Source organism: Scyliorhinus torazame, chromosome 18, assembly GCF_047496885.1.
Source record: "Scyliorhinus torazame isolate Kashiwa2021f chromosome 18, sScyTor2.1, whole genome shotgun sequence".
Taxonomy (NCBI): Eukaryota; Metazoa; Chordata; class Chondrichthyes; order Carcharhiniformes; family Scyliorhinidae; genus Scyliorhinus; species Scyliorhinus torazame.
Genome location: NC_092724.1, coordinates 71,471,383 through 71,487,841, shown reverse-complemented (window position 1 = coordinate 71,487,841; position 16,459 = coordinate 71,471,383). Strand labels below are relative to the sequence as shown.

At 54.4% G+C, this 16,459-nt stretch overlaps 1 protein-coding gene across 2 annotated transcripts in view; it reads left to right on the top strand.

Moving 5' to 3' along the window:
- The window catches only part of LOC140395293 (disintegrin and metalloproteinase domain-containing protein 10), a 209,515-nt gene that overhangs the window by 54,521 nt on the left and 138,535 nt on the right, over positions 1-16,459 (top strand). For both annotated transcript variants that reach the window (XM_072482880.1, XM_072482879.1), the window contains exon 5: positions 15,590-15,690. In XM_072482880.1, the coding sequence (XP_072338981.1) occupies positions 15,590-15,690 (101 nt within the window). The remainder of the gene's footprint in view (positions 1-15,589; positions 15,691-16,459) is intronic.

The following is a 16,459-nucleotide window of genomic DNA, read 5'->3' as shown; positions in this document are numbered from 1 at the left end:
CTCTTCCGGGGCAGGTGTGACCTATATAAGAACGACGGGTTGCATCTAAACTGGAGAGGCATAAATATCCTGGCTGTGAGGTTTGCTAGTGTCACACGGGAGGGTTTAAACTAGTATGGCAGGGGGGTGGGCACTGGAGCAATAGGTCAGAAGGTGAGAGCATTGAGGGAGAACTAGGGAATAGGGACAGTGTGGCTCTGAGGCAGAACAGACAGGGAGAAGTTGCTGAACACAGCGGGTCTGGTGGCCTGAAGTGCATATGTTTTAATGCAAGAAGTATTACGGGTAAGGCAGATGAACTTAGAGCTTGGATTAGTACTTGGAACTATGATGTTGTTGCCATTACAGAGACCTGGTTGAGGGAAGGACAGGATTGGCAGCTAAACGTTCCAGGATTTAGATGTTTCAGGCGGGATAGAGGGGGATGTAAAAGGGGTGGCGGGGTTGCGCTACTGGTTAGGGAGAATATCACAGCTGTACTGCTGGAGGACACCTCAGAGGGCAGTGAGGCTATATGGGTAGAGATCAGGAATAAGAAGGGTGCAGTCACAATGTTGGGGGTTTACTACAGGCCTCCCAACAGCCAGCGGGAGATAGAGGAGCAGATAGGTAGACAGATTTTGGAAAAGAGTAAAAACAACAGGGTTGTTGTGATGGGAGACTTCAACTTCCCCAATATTGACTGGGACTCACTTAGTGCCAGGGGCTTAGACGGGGCAGAGTTTGTAAGGAGCATCCAGGAGGGCTTCTTAAAACAGTATGTAGACAGTCCAACTAGGGAAGGGGCGATACTGGACCTGGTATTGGGGAATGAGCCCGGCCAGGTGGTAGAAGTTTCAGTAGGGGAGCATTTCGGGAACAGTGACCACAATTCAGTAAGTTTTAAACTGCTGGTGGACAAGGATAAGAGTGGTCCTAGGATGAATGTGCTAAATTGGGGGAAGGATAATTATAACAATATTAGGCGGGAACTGAAGAACCTAGATTGGGGGCGGATGTTTGAGGGCAAATCAACATCTGACATGTTGGAGGCTTTCAAGTGTCAGTTGAAAGGAATTCAGGACCGGCATGTTCCTGTGAGGAAGAAGGATAAATACGCTAATTTTCGGGAACCTTGGGTAACGAGAGATATTGTAGGCCTCGTCAAAAAGAAAAAAGAGGCATTTGTCAGGGCTAAAAGGCTGGGAACAGACGAAGCCTGTGTGGAATATAAGGAAAGTAGGAAGGAACTGGCAGTTGGAGTTTAATCCGGACAAATGTGAGGTAATGCATTTTGGAAGGTCTAATGCAGGTAGGGAATACACAGTGAATGGTAGGACCCTCAAGAGTATTGAAAGTCAGAGAGATCTAGGAGTACATGTCCACAGGTCACTGAAAGGGGCAACACAGGTGGAGAAGGTAGTCAAGAAGGCATACGGCATGCTTGCCTTCATTGGCCGGGGCATTGAGTATAAGAATTGGCAAGTCATGTTGCAGCTGTATCGAACCTTAGTTAGGCCACACTTGGAGTATAGTGTTCAATTCTGGTCGCCACACTACCAGAAGGATGTGGAGGCTTTAGAGAGGGTGCAGAAGAGATTTACCAGAATGTTGCCTGGTATGGAGGGCATTAGCTATGAGGAGCGGTTGAATAAACTCGGTTTGTTCTCACTGGAACGAAGGAGGTTGAGGGGCGACCTGATAGAGGTCTACAAAATTATGAGGGGCATAGACAGAGTGGATAGTCAGAGGCTTTTCCCCGGGGTAGAGGGGTCAATTACTAGGGGGCATAGGTTTAAGGTGAGAGGGGCAAGGTTTAGAGTAGATGTACGAGGCAAGTTTTTTACACAGAGGGTAGTGGGTGCCTGGAACTCACTACCGGAGTAGGTGGTGGAAGCAGGGACGATAGTGACATTTAAGGGGCATCTTGACAAATACATGAATAGGATGGGAATAGAGGGATACGGACCCCGGAAATGTAGAAGATTGTAGTTTAGTCGGGCAGCATGGGCGGCACGGGCTTGGAGGGCTGAAGGGCCTGTTCCTGTGCTGTACATTTCTTTGTTCTTTGTTCTTTGTTTGTTTGAGCTTGTAGCCCGAGAAGGCTCCAAACTCTCAGGAGCTCCATGATTCCTTCAAAGCCACTTTGTGGGTCTGGGATGTAGAGGAGCAGGTCATCCACATAGAGGGAGACTCTGTGCTCGCTGTCTCCTCTTCGGATCCCCTTCCAATTTTGCGCCGTTCTGAGGGCAATTGTCAGCGGCTCGATTGCCAGGATGAATAGAAGCAGGAACAGCGGGCATCGCTGCATTGTGCCCCTGTGCAGCTGGACGTATTCAGAGCTGGTGGCGTTAGTCAGTACGCTCGCCTTGCGAGTGTTGTACAGGAGTTTCACCCAGGAGGTGAACCCTGTTCCCAGCCCAAACTGCTCTAGTAATTCGATGAGGTACTTCCACTCGACTCCATCGAAGGCCTTTTCTCCATCCAGGGAGACGATCACCTCTGGTGTTAGCTGTCTACCCTTAACAAAGTCCATCTGGTCCTCTGTGACCACCTCTGGTACGCAGTTCTCCAGCCGCTTTACCAGGGTTTTTGCGAGTATTTTCGCATCCACATTGAGACGTGAAATGGGTCTGGATGATCCGCATTCGGCTGGGTGTTTACCTTTGTCAGTGATCAGCGATTTAGTGGCTTGTGCTAGCATTAGAGGCAAGGTGCTCCTCACTAGCCCCTCACTACAAAACATTTTTTGTAGATATCCTTCGGAAACCCGTCACGTCCCGGCGCTGTCCCCACCTTCAGGGAGTTGATTCTCTCCATGGTTTCTCCCAGTTCGATTGGTGCTTCCAGTTCCCTCCGCCTATCGTCCCCCATGACTGGTATGTCCAGTCCATCGAGGAACTGTTTCATCCCCGAGTCCCCGTCAGGGGGCTCGGAGGTGTACAGCCCTCGGTAGAAGGTCTTGAATGCTTCATTGCCCTTTTTTGGTTTGGTTACCAGTCCACCTTTGCTGTCCTCCACCTGGGCCATCTCCCTTGTGGCTGCCTGCTTTCTTAGCTGGTGAGCCAGCAGGTGGCGAGCCTTCTCTCCTTGTTCGTAGAAGGTCCCCTGTGTGTGGCAGAGTTAGTGCACTGCCTTCCTGGTGGAGAGCAGGTTAAAATCCATTTGCAGCTTTTTCCTCTCTGCTAGAAGCTCTATGATTGGGGTCTCAGAGTATCTTCTGTCTACCTCCAGAATGGAGCCAATCAGTTGTTGCCTAGATGCCCTCTTTTCTCTGTCCTTGCGTGCCTTGTAGGCAATAATCTCTCCTCTGATCACAGCATTCAGCGTATCCCAGTTTCCCTTTGTCCAGGGGCCATCCAACATGGCCGCCAACTATGTGTGCGCTATTTCTTACGTTCTAATCCCTGGAGAACAGGTAATATTTAAAAAAACACATCACCTTCTCCCCTCAGAACCATAGAATCCATAGAACCATAGAATTTGCAGTGCAGAAGGAGGCCATTCGGCCCATCGAGTCTGCACCGGCTCTTGGAAAGAGCACCCTACCCAAGGTCAACACCTCCACCCTATCCCCATTACCCAGTAACCCCACCCAACACTAAGGGCACTTTTGGACACTAAGGGCAATTTATCATAGCCAATCCACCTAACCTGCACATCTTTGGACTGTGGGAGGAAACCGGAGCACCCGGAGGAAACCCACGCACACACGGGGAGGATGTGCAGACTCCGCACAGACAGTGACCCAAACCGGAATCGAACCTGGGACCCTGGAGCTGTGAAGCAATTATGCTATCCACAATGCTACCGTGCTGCCCATTATAGAATCCCTATAGGGCAGAAGGAGGCCATTTGGTCCATCAAGCCTGCACCAATACTCTAAAAGAGCACCCTACCGAGATTCACTCCCCCACCTCATCCCCGTAACCCCAGCTAACATGCACATCGTTTGGACACTAAGGGGCAATTTATCATGGCCAATCCACTTAACCTGCACATCTTTGGACTGTGGGAGGAAACCAGAGCATCCGGAGGAAACCCACACAGACATAGGGAGAAAATGCAAACTCCACACAGACAGTGACTCAATGTCAGAATTGAATCCAGGGGCAAAATTCTCCGGTATCGGCGCGATGTCCGCCGACCGGCGCCAAAAACAACGCAAATCATTCGGGCATCGCACCGCTCCAAAGGTGCGGAATCCTCCGCATCTTGGGGGGCCGAGCCCTAACCTTGAGGGTCTAGGCCCGCGCTGGACTGATTTCCGCCCCGCCAGCTGGCGCGGAAATGACATTGCCGGGCGGCGCATACGCGGGAGCGTTAGTGGCCGCTCACGGCATCCCCGCGCATGCGCTGTGGAGGGAGTCTCTTCCGCCTCCGCCATGGTGGAGACCGTGGTGAAGGCAGAAGGAAAAGAGTGCCCCCACGGCACAGGCCCGCCCGCGGATCGGTGGGCCCCGATCGCGGGCCAGGCCACCGTGGGGGCACCCCCCGGGGCCAGATTGCTCCGCGCCCCCCCCAGAACCCCGGAGCCCGCGCGCGCCGCCTTGTCCCGCCGGTAAGGTAGGTGGTTTAATCCACGCTGGCGGGACAGGCATTCTAGCAGCGGGACTTCGGCCCGTCCGGGCCGGAGAATCGCAGGGGGGCGGGGGGCCGCCAACTGGCGCGGCGCGATTCCCGCCCCCACCAAATCTCCGGTGCCGGAGAATTCGGCAACCGGCGGGGGCGGGATTCACGCCAACCCCGGCGATTCTCCGACCCGGCGGGGGGTCGGAGAATCTCGCCCCAGGTCCTTGGGGCTGTGAGGCAGCAGTGCTAACCACTGTGCCGCTATGTCACCCTTCCTCACCCCTCTTTCCTGGTCCTGAAGGCCCAATGGAGAATGGTCGGAGTGGTTGGTGGACTGAGGTGAGAGAGCAAAATAGGGGTGAGATGTGAATCAGTTTTGTGAAGTTGGTTAAGGGGTAAATGTTGGTATGGACACCAGGGCTAAACTCAACTTCCTTTTTCAGAAAATGCGATGAGGTTTTTTACATATCCAGCTCGTAGAATCATAGAATTCCTGCAGTGCAGAAGGAGGCCATTCGGCCCATCGAGTCTGCACCGAACCTCTGAAAGAGTACTCCACCCAAGCCCACTTCCCCACCCTATTCTAATAACCCATTAACCTAACCTACACACTGGACACTAAGGGGTAATTTAGCGTGGCCAATCCATCTAACCTGCACTTCTTTGGACTGTGGGAGGAAACCGGAGCACCCGGAGGAAATCCGCACAACACAGGGAGAAAGTTCAGACGGTCACCCAAGGCCAGAATTGAACCAATGTGCCCCCCTGCCACCCCTTAGAGAGGGCCTCAGTTTAACCTGAGAGACACCATCTCTGACAATGCAACACTTCCTCAAAACTACACTGGAGGCTCAGGTTCCTGCAGCGAGGTGCAACTTGACCACACCAATTCCTCGGTACATTTCTATTCTCCAACTGCACTGATACATCCTGTTTCTTGATTCAATTGTTCACATTTGTTGTACAGTCACTAGATACTGGTGTTTATTGTTGATCTCTGTGCTTTGTTCAGTATGGTTCATCAGCTATTTAATGCCCCCATTCTTTGACCTTTGACATTTCTCTTAGGCCTCTGTCATGCGCTGACCACAGGGGGTCAACTTCTGATTCCTCGAGCCCCAGTTTTGCTGACCTTGTCCTCTAAACCGGTGAATAGGAGCTTTCAGCAGCACAGCTGGAGTCGGAGGTCACTATGTAGGAGAGAGGAGAGGATACAATCCAGTTCTTTCTTACTGCAGTGGGGCACGGCCTGGTGAATGGGGGCCTCACAGTGAGCTGCAAGTCAGTCAAAGCTGAGGGCATCTCCTCCCAGCCTGCTGTGTTCACCAGGAGACGTGGAGCAGAGCCTGGGTTTAGGCAGTATGTGCTGTGACTACACAGGAGATTGAGAGACTTTTATGCATGGCTTGTGATTTCCACTCGTGTCAAAGGGAAAAGTACAGATCATGCTTTAATGAGCAACAAAGACTTTGGTTTACTCCAGTTCAATCTTCACAAATGTTACGTTCTTTGGCCAGACCCCAGGATGTGGTGATGCGGGCTGAATACATTACTCTAACATTCAGATTTATTAGGCAAACTGTGGTTGGATACATCACTCTACAGAGTAAATGACAGACGCAACCAAGACAGAATCCATGGATTTCTCAATAACCCACTCAGACCTTAGTCAACCACGCTCCTTGAAACAATTCTCTTTCTCATGAGGGCTTCCAACATCCAGCTTTGACGACCCTGTCTTGGAATCCTCTCCAAAAGCCACTACCGCTCCCAAAGGGCCCCAAAAGGCCCACAGTCAGGAGACAGCCTGTTAACTGTGGTTCTTTCTTTCATTTAACTTAACTGGAACCGCTGCTACTGGAACCGCTGCCACTACCCCTGTCTTGACTGTGACACTTCCTGGCTGGTCCCCCTCAAGCTGACTGTGGTAAACCACTGTTGCTGTATTACATATATTGTGGTAAACCACTGTTACTGTATTGTATATATTGTTTGTTGTCTCTGTTGGCTCCGCCTGTGGCTCCTCCCCTCAGGCTCTGTATAAAGGTGGCCGACCTCTGGCACTGCCCCAGTTCAAAATCAGTTGCCAGCAGGTTCTCGTTTAGCTTATTAAAGCCACAGTTTTGTTCCACAACTCGTCTTTGTTATAATTGATGGCACATCACTGACTGCCTGACTGACTAAAACTGACTGATCCTTGAACTGACCAGGGAGACTAAAACACACCCAGGAAGTCCCTCCCTTGTTATTAAGCAAAAGCAAAGTAACAGCGTTGGATCATGCTGTACCTTTAAATGTTACAATCTCCACAGCTGATGTGTGTACGCGAAGGAGATCAGTAAATATGTGAGCGGCAATCAGTCTTACTTTGGATTTTCAATCTGTCTTGATCTTAAACTGACTCCAGAAATAGGGAAAAGGGGAGTGCAGCTAGACACCCATACCCAGTGTCCAACCGGCCAGAAACCCACTCAAGCTCAATAGAAACCAAATGAAGCCTCCTGAATCTAACCAACCCAATGTGAAACTCATGCCAGTCAGAAGCTTAATCTCCCATCAACTACATTACATAGACTCGTGACACAGTTCAGTTCCAGTACAGCTTCCCTCTCTATGTGATGATATGTGGTGCATTGTGGATCAAATGATTTACAATCTAATAAGGGGTTCAGATGACATCTCAGTCCTTGTGGACAAAGTGATCTGAATGTAATATGATGTGTTGTAGCGTTGCCAAGCTGCTGTTATATCAGGAAAAACCATTCTGTATTTTCTATCAGGTTTGGCGGCACATCACACGTTCTAATTATCCAAAGAACTTTTTAATTGTTTGTGCTGACTCGAATGTACAATAGATCCCTGTGAGGGCTCTGGAGTAGAATTTGTATTTTAGAGGCCTGTGGGGGCTTTGGTTATTTGATATTATATTTGCCAAATGATACCTTGGAAATTGGCAAGTTCCTAATGAATGTGGGGCAGGATTGTCAATTTCTGAGACTGCGCGTTGCCGCTCCTAGTCCGGTTCAGTGACTGTTAAGGAGCTAGCACGGATGCCACGTGGAACACAATCGATTCCAATGGGAAAAGGTACAGCATTCGGCGGTTTCGCGATCGACACTCCGGAGGCTGACAAGCTGCAGCCACATGTACACACTTTGCTCCCCACACACACCATCCCAGCCAACAAGATGGTAGCAAGGAGAGTTACACCCTGTTTCACGGACGCCGAGTTGGAGACCCTCCTGGACGTGGTGGAGGAGAGGTGGGCCACCCTGTACCCCGGCCCGAGAAGGAAGCTGCCAGCCTCCGCCATTCACCGGGCCTGGATGCAGGTGTCAGAGGCTGAGCGCCGTGAGCAACACCATCCGGACCAGCCAGCAGGGCCGGAAAAAACCACGACCTCCTCAGGGCTGCCACAATGAGTTGGCAGCACCGTGCCCCTGGCACTAACCCACGTCCCACACACCCGTAACCCTACGTCTCCCCGACGACTCGGAAGCAGCCGATCTCTCACCCTGCACCACATGCCGGTAACCCTACCGGCCGCCAAGGTCGAGTGCCCTGGCCACTGAGGCCAGCAGCTCCCCATCCTCTGTGCTGCAGGTGTCAGTCGGACTGTCAAACACTGTCGCAGAACAGAGGGACCCGGACATGGTCGGCGGCCCGGAGGGAAGGGAGGTCGCCAGGGTCGAGTTTGCTGCGGGCGAGGAAGTGAGAACCTGCTGAGTTACAGTTCCCCATGGCACGTGTGTCAACACCCTCCCCAACATCAACCCCACACCACCCTCACCCCACACCACCCTCACCCCCACGCCAGCCTCACCCCACCCTCACACTCACCCCCACACCACCATCACCCCACACCACCCTCACCCCCACACCACCCTCACCCCACCCTCACCCCACACCACCCTCACCCCCACGCCACCCTCACCCCCACACCACCATAACCCCACACCACCCTCACCCCCACACCACCCTCACCCTCACACACACCCCCACACCACCCTCACCCCCACGCCACCCTCACCCCACACCACCCTCACCCCCACACCACCCTCACCCCCACGGCACCTCACCCCCACCCTCACCCCCACACCACCCTCACCCCACACCACCCTCACCCCCACGCCACCCTCACCCCACCCTCACACTCACCCCCACACCACCATCACCCCACACCACCCTCACCCCCACACCACCCTCACCCCACCCTCACACTCACCCCACATCACCCTCACCCCCACACCACCTCACCCTCACACTCACCCCCACACCACCCTCAACCCCACACCACCCTCACCCCCACACCACCCTCACCCCACCCTCACACTCACCGCCACACCACCCTCACCCCACATCACCCACACCCCCACACCACCCTCATCCCCACACCACCCTCACCCCCACACCACCCTCACCCCACACCACCCTCACCTCACCCCACCCTCACCCCCACACCACCCTCACCCCCACACCACCCTCACCCCAGACCACCCTCACCCCACATCACCCTCACCCCCACACCACCCTCACCCCCACACCACCCTCACCCCACCCCACCCTCACCCCCACACCACCCTCACCCCACCCTCACACTCACCCCCACACCACCCTCACCCCACATCACCCTCACCCCCACACCACCCTCACCCCCACACCACCCTCACCCCACACCACCCTCACCTCACCCCACCCTCACCCCCACACCACCCTCACCCCCACACCACCCTCACCCTAGACCACCCTCACCCCACACCACCCTCACCCCCACACCACCCTCACCCCCACACCACCCTCACCCCACACCACCCTCACCCCACATCACCCTCACCCCCACACCACCCTCACCCCCACACCACCCTCACCCCACACCACCCTCACCCCACATTTCCCTCTCCCCCACACCACCCTCACCCCCACACCACCCTCACCTCACCCCACCCTCACCCCCACACCACCCTCACCCCCACACCACCCTCACCCTCACACTCACCCCCACACCACCCTCACCCCACACCACCCTCACCCTCACACTCACCCCCACGCCACCCTCACCCCATCCTCATACTCACCCCACACCACCCTCACCCTCACCCTACACCACCCTCACCCCCACGCCACCCTCACCCCCATGCCACCCTCACCCCACCCTCACACTCACCCCCACAGCACCCTCACCCCACTCTCACACCCACCCCCACACCACCCTCACCCCCACATCACCCTCACCCTCACCCTACACCACCCTCACCCCCACACCACCCTCACCCCACCCTCACACTCACCGCCACACCACCCTCACCCTCACCCCACACCACCCTCACCACCGACACACCTCCACCCTCACCTCCACCCCCACCCTCATCACCACCCTCACTCTCACCCTCATCACCCCCTCACCCTCACCCCCATCAACCCCCACTCGTCCCCACCTGTCGTCTAATCATGCTTCTTGTCTCGTGTCTTTATGGGGCATGTCCATCTGACGTCCCCCAACCCCACAGTCACTGCCACAGTCAGAGACCCCCATGAGCCGAGCACTGACGACGAGAGCAGCTCAGATGACAGCCCTCGACCCGAGACGCAGGACACTCCAGAGGTCGAGTCGGAGGATGACACAGATTCCCTGTCACAGCTGTCTCCAACACCCTCAACCATCCCAGAGACACTCACCCTGGTTGGGCACTTTAGTGAAGAGGCTCCTGGGACACTCTCTGGTGCGCACCGCACAGTTGATCCGGTACATCATGCGGAGGTAGGAACACCCGAGGGGCGGACGGTTGGAGGGCAGGCCGACCCCAGGGACTAGCTGCCGTCCAGGTGGGTTTCAGGCTTCTGGGACAGGCGGGCCCATCGATTGTGGAGATGCAGTTGCAGAGCCAGGGGCTATATGAGGGGCTGTCGGCGAGCATCCAGCACCTGCAGGTGCGGTTGGAAGAGTCCTACCATGTGCAGGAGCAGAGGTGGTAATGGCCATGCGTGCCACCCAGGCCAACACCGCACAGGTGGCGTCCGTGATGGAGGCATTGGGGGGGCGATGGTTTGGGATATGGATCAACATTGGTTGGAGTCAAACCTGGCACAAAGGAAGATGGTTGTAGTGGTTGAAGATCAATCATCTCAGCTCCAGTTCATTACTGCAGGAGTTCCTCAGCGTAGTGCCTGGGCCCAACCATCTCCAGCTGCTTCATCAATGACCTCCCTTCCATCATAAGGTCAGAAGTGAGGGTGTTTGCGGATGACTGCGCTCCCTCAGTACTGACCATCTGACAGTGCAGCACTCCCTCAGTACTGACCCTCTGACAGTGCAGCACTCCCTCAGTACTGATTCTCTGACAGTGCAGGGCTCCCTCAGTACTGACCGTCTGACAGTGCAGCACTCCCTCAGTACTGACCCTCTGACAGTGCAGCACTCCCTCAGTACTGATTCTCTGACAGTGCAGCACTCCCTCAGTACTGACCCTCTGACAGTACAGCACTCCCTCAGTACTGACCCCCTGACAGTGCAGCACTCCATCGGTACTGACCCTCTGACAGTGCAGCACTCCCTCAGTACTGATTCTCTGACAGTGCAGCACTCCCTCAGTACTGACCCTCTGACAGTGCAGCGCTCCCTCAGTACTGACCCTCTGACAGTGCAGCACTCCCTCAGTACTGACCGTCTGACAGTGCAGCACTCCCTCAGTACTGACCCTCTGACAGTGCAGCACTCCCTCAGTACTGACCGTCTGACAGTGCAGCACTCCCTCAGTACTGACCCTCTGACAGTGCAGCACTCCCTCAGTACTGATTCTCTGACAGTGCAGCACTCCCTCAGTACTGTCCCTCTGACAGTACAGCACTCCCTCAGTACTGACCTCCTGACAGTGCAGCACTCCATCGGTACTGTCCCTCTGACAGTGCAGCGCTCCCTCAGTACTGTCCCTCTGACAGTGCAGCGCTCCCTCAGTACTGACCCTCTGACAGTACAGCGCTCCCTCAGTACAGACCCTCTCACAGTGCAGCGCTCCCTCAGTACTGATCCTCTGACAGTACAGCACTCCCTCAGTACTGACCCCTTGACAGTGCAGCACTCCCTCAGTACTGATTCTCTGACAGTGCAGCACTCCCTCAGTACTGATTCTCTGACAGTGCAGCGCTCCCTCAGTACTGACCGTCTGACAGTGCAGCACTCCCTCAGTACTGACCCTCTGACAGTGCAGCACTCCCTCAGTACTGATTCTCTGACAGTGCAGCACTCCCTCAGTACTGACCCTCTGACAGTACAGCACTCCCTCAGTACTGACCCCCTGACAGTGCAGCACTCCATCGGTACTGACCCTCTGACAGTGCAGCACTCCCTCAGTACTGATTCTCTGACAGTGCAGCACTCCCTCAGTACTGACCCTCTGACAGTGCAGCGCTCCCTCAGTACTGACCCTCTGACAGTGCAGCGCTCCCTCAGTACTGACCGTCTGACAGTGCAGCACTCCCTCAGTACTGACCCTCTGACAGTGCAGCACTCCCTCAGTACTGATTCTCTGACAGTGCAGCACTCCCTCAGTACTGACCCTCTGACAGTACAGCACTCCCTCAGTACTGACCCCCTGACAGTGCAGCACTCCATCGGTACTGACCCTCTGACAGTGCAGCACTCCCTCAGTACTGATTCTCTGACAGTGCAGCACTCCCTCAGTACTGTCCCTCTGACAGTACAGCACTCCCTCAGTACTGACCTCCTGACAGTGCAGCACTCCATCGGTACTGTCCCTCTGACAGTGCAGCGTTCCCTCAGTACTGTCCCTCTGACAGTGCAGCGCTCCCTCAGTACTGTCCCTCTGACAGTGCAGCACTCCCTCAGTACTGACCCTCTGACAGTGCAGCACTCCCTCAGTACTGATTCTCTGACAGTGCAGCACTCCCTCAGTACTGACCCTCTGACAGTACAGCACTCCCTCAGTACTGACCCCCTGACAGTGCAGCACTCCATCGGTACTGACCCTCTGACAGTGCAGCACTCCCTCAGTACTGATTCTCTGACAGTGCAGCACTCCCTCAGTACTGTCCCTCTGACAGTACAGCACTCCCTCAGTACTGACCTCCTGACAGTGCAGCACTCCATCGGTACTGTCCCTCTGACAGTGCAGCGCTCCCTCAGTACTGTCCCTCTGACAGTGCAGCGCTCCCTCAGTACTGACCCTCTGACAGTACAGCGCTCCCTCAGTACAGACCCTCTCACAGTGCAGCGCTCCCTCAGTACTGATCCTCTGACAGTACAGCACTCCCTCAGTACTGACCCCTTGACAGTGCAGCACTCCCTGTCCCTTTGACAGTGCAGCGCTCCCTCAGTACTGACCCTCTGACAGTGCAGCACTCCCTCAGTACTGACCCTCTGACAGTGCAGCACTCCCTCAGTACTGACCCTCTGACAGTGCAGCGCTCCCTCAGTACTGACCCTCTGACAGTGCAGCGCTCCCTCTGCACTGTCCCTCTGATGGTGCAGCGCTCCCTCAGTACTGACCCTCTGACAGTGCAGCGCTCCCTCTGCACTGACCCTCTGAAAGTGCAGCACTCCCTCAACACTGCACTGGGAATGTTTGCCTGGATTTTCCGAGTGGAATTTGCATCCTCCTCTGATTCAGAGACACGCTACGCCATGGCTGGCTCCTTGCATAGGTGTTTGGAGGGAGCACAATGTCCTGTGCTAATGTTCAGTGTATTGATCAGGTGCTACCAGGCAACTATAGACCTTGGACAGGATTCTCCATTGGCTGACACTGAAATTGGGAAATGTGGTTGGGCAGAGAATCGGTTCTGATGCCAAAATCACGGCGGGCGCAGATTTGACGCCAAATCGCAATTCTTTGTCACCTCGACAGCGGAGTCAATGTGTCTGGAACGCACGCACAGTAAACACCGTTTACATGTCATTAGCAGGGCCGATCCGGTTTTCTCCGGGACCTCCGCGAGTCTCTGCCTCCGATGGGCCGAGTTCCCGACATCGCAGTTCACTTATGCTTTTAAAAATTGTGAAACCAGCGCCATGACTGCTGAGGGAGAGAGAGGGGGTACGGAAAGTGTCCAACATCGCCATAGTGTGCTGACAGTTGTACCGCTGGCCGGGGGGCTTCTGCCAGGGCTGGGGGGAGTAGCGGGGGTGGCCAGGAAGTGGGCTGTGGGTTCGGGGTGGATGGACACGGAACACCACCGCTGCAGCCGGAAAGGCAGCCATGCAGCTGCACATGCAGCTGACAGCCCACCGTGAACTTAGGGCCACGGGTCGTATAGGTGACCTCCAGGCCACCCCCCTATGTGCCCTCTGGACCCAGCCAACCCATCAGCCTAATGGGCGCGCTCCAACACAACCAGTGCCATCTTGTTGTCTGGGATGAGTGTGTGTGTGGGGAGTGTAATGTGTAAATGCAGCTGCAGCTTGTCAGCCTCCCGCCTGTCAATCACGGACCCAGCGAATTCCGCACTGTTTTTCATTGGAATTGATTGTGTCCTGCATGGCACTGGTGCGAGCCACTCCACAGTCGCTGTATCGGTCCAGGGTCACCGCCAGTTTTGCTGTTGTGAAAGTCCATGAATCCAGCCCTGGCGTCAACACTTAGTCTCAGGAACGGAGAATCCAGTCGCTTGTATTCTTCACAAGCCTAGTCTCGTGTTCGCTGTGTGTGGAGGGTCTGTTCCCTTGGAACAGAGTCGATGTGACCGCTGGTAACCTCGCGATTCACAAACTCACAGGCATTTGCACAGTCAACCCTTTCTGATCTCTTGTTTTGTAAATCTGTATCGTTCTGAATTTACTCATTCTACCATGTGCGTCTGTGTGTTTAACAGGATGAACATATCAATATGCTTGTTGATCAGAGATATCCTGAACTTACTGTAATGTTTGATATTTATAAAAGGAGGAGGTGATTTTTTTTCACACAGCGAGTTGTGATTTGGAAGCTGCTGTTTAAAAGGCATCGAACGCAGATTCAGCTGGAACTGTCATTAGGCAATTGGAGAAATACTTGGAAAAGGAGAAACTTGCATAATGATGGGGAAACAGCAGGGGGGGGGTGTACTCCTAATGAGATAGCTCCGTCAAAGAGGCTCAGTCAAACTTGGCAAAACTTCAACACTGCAATGTAAGAGGCTATCATTCCCAGAGACCTTCCAGAGAGCAGGCTGCAGTTGGCTGAGGTTGGGTGGTGTTAGCCTTGAGTAATCAATGAACTGGAATAACCTCAATGCTCTTTCTGTACAAGGGGGTGGAGTCTTCCTCTGTATTGGCTGCCCATAACAGGATGGTGGTCGGGTGACTCCATGCTATTGGAGGGGGAGGGTGAGCTGCTTCACAAATCTACAGGTGGCTGGACTAATTCTCAATGAACAAGTCAGCTCTCAACAGTGACGCATTGGCGTGTTGGGAACTGCCAACTCATTAATGTTCTCTGGAATGACATTCCATTCCATCGCCCAGCAACTGAGCAGGATTATACCAGAGCACAGGACTCCATTAACCACTTCCTGGTCTCTACGCTCACAGGCTTAGGTCAGGCAATTGCTACCGCCCTGCTCTCCTGTGTCCCCCTACTAGCCATAGGGGATTGACCAGAAGGTCAATCACCCCTCACACTCTCTCTCTCTCTCACACTGACTGCCTGCTGCTCACAGGAATACACTGTCACTTCCTCTCCTCCTCTTTCTGCCTCAGCGAAGTCCTAAATCACCGCAATATGGAAACCATCAGAGGAGGATGAGGGACTGCCTGCTCTTTGATGAGTGATCTGAGAGTGGGAGAGGACAGTTTGTGTTGAGCTGTTGTTTGCTCTATCGCCATTGTGAACAGCAGAAGTTATTGAGGTTAAATCTGTAAATTGCCATCGGGGAAATGTTCACTATCCACTAATTCCACAGAGAACAGTTTCTCCCCTTGCTGCTCGAAGCAATCTCACTGCAATGTGTTTAGTCTTTGTGACAGGCCTCAACATAAAATATCGTGTTCCTTAACCTCACAACTTTACTCAGAAAGGATTTGGTAATCTCGTTTTTTCCACTTCAGATTACTCTCAATGTCAAGGCCGAGGTCATCACTGTCTGAGCAACTCCATGTCTGCTGCACTTCACCATTATCAGCAAACATTACCAGACAACGATAACCAGGTGAGTGGAGGCCCCACCAGTGGGGCAGCATCGACTTTTAAGCAACAATCACATTAGACTCAAGAGAGGAACTCGTTCCACTCCCCACAGAGGCTGCAAACCTGCTGAGACTTCCCAGCATTTCAGTCCGAAACCCCCCACCCCCACGCACACTGTACACCACACAAACCCCACCCCCACTGTACCCCACACAAACCACACCCCCACTGTACCCCACACAAACCCCACCCCCACGCACACTGTACCCCACACAAACCCCACCCCCACGCACACTGTACCCCACACAAACCCCACCCCCACGCACACTGTACCCCACACAAACCGCACCCCCACGCACACTGTACCCCACACAAACCCCATCCCCACGCACATTGTACCCCACACAAACCCCACACCCACGCACACTGTACCCCACACAAACAACACCCCCACACACACTGTACCCCACACAAACCCCACCCCCACGCACACTGTACCCCACACAAACCCCACCCCCACGCACACTGTACCCCACACAAACCCCATGCACACACACACTGTACCCCACACAAACCCCACCCTCACACACTGTACCCCACACAAACCCCACCCCCACGCACACTATATCCCACACAAATCCCACCCCCACGCACACTGTACCCCACACAAACCCCATCCCCACACACACTGTACCCCACACAAACCCCACCCCCATGCACACTGTACCCCACACAAACCCCACCCCCACACACACTGTACCCCACACAAATCCCACCCCCACACACTGTAC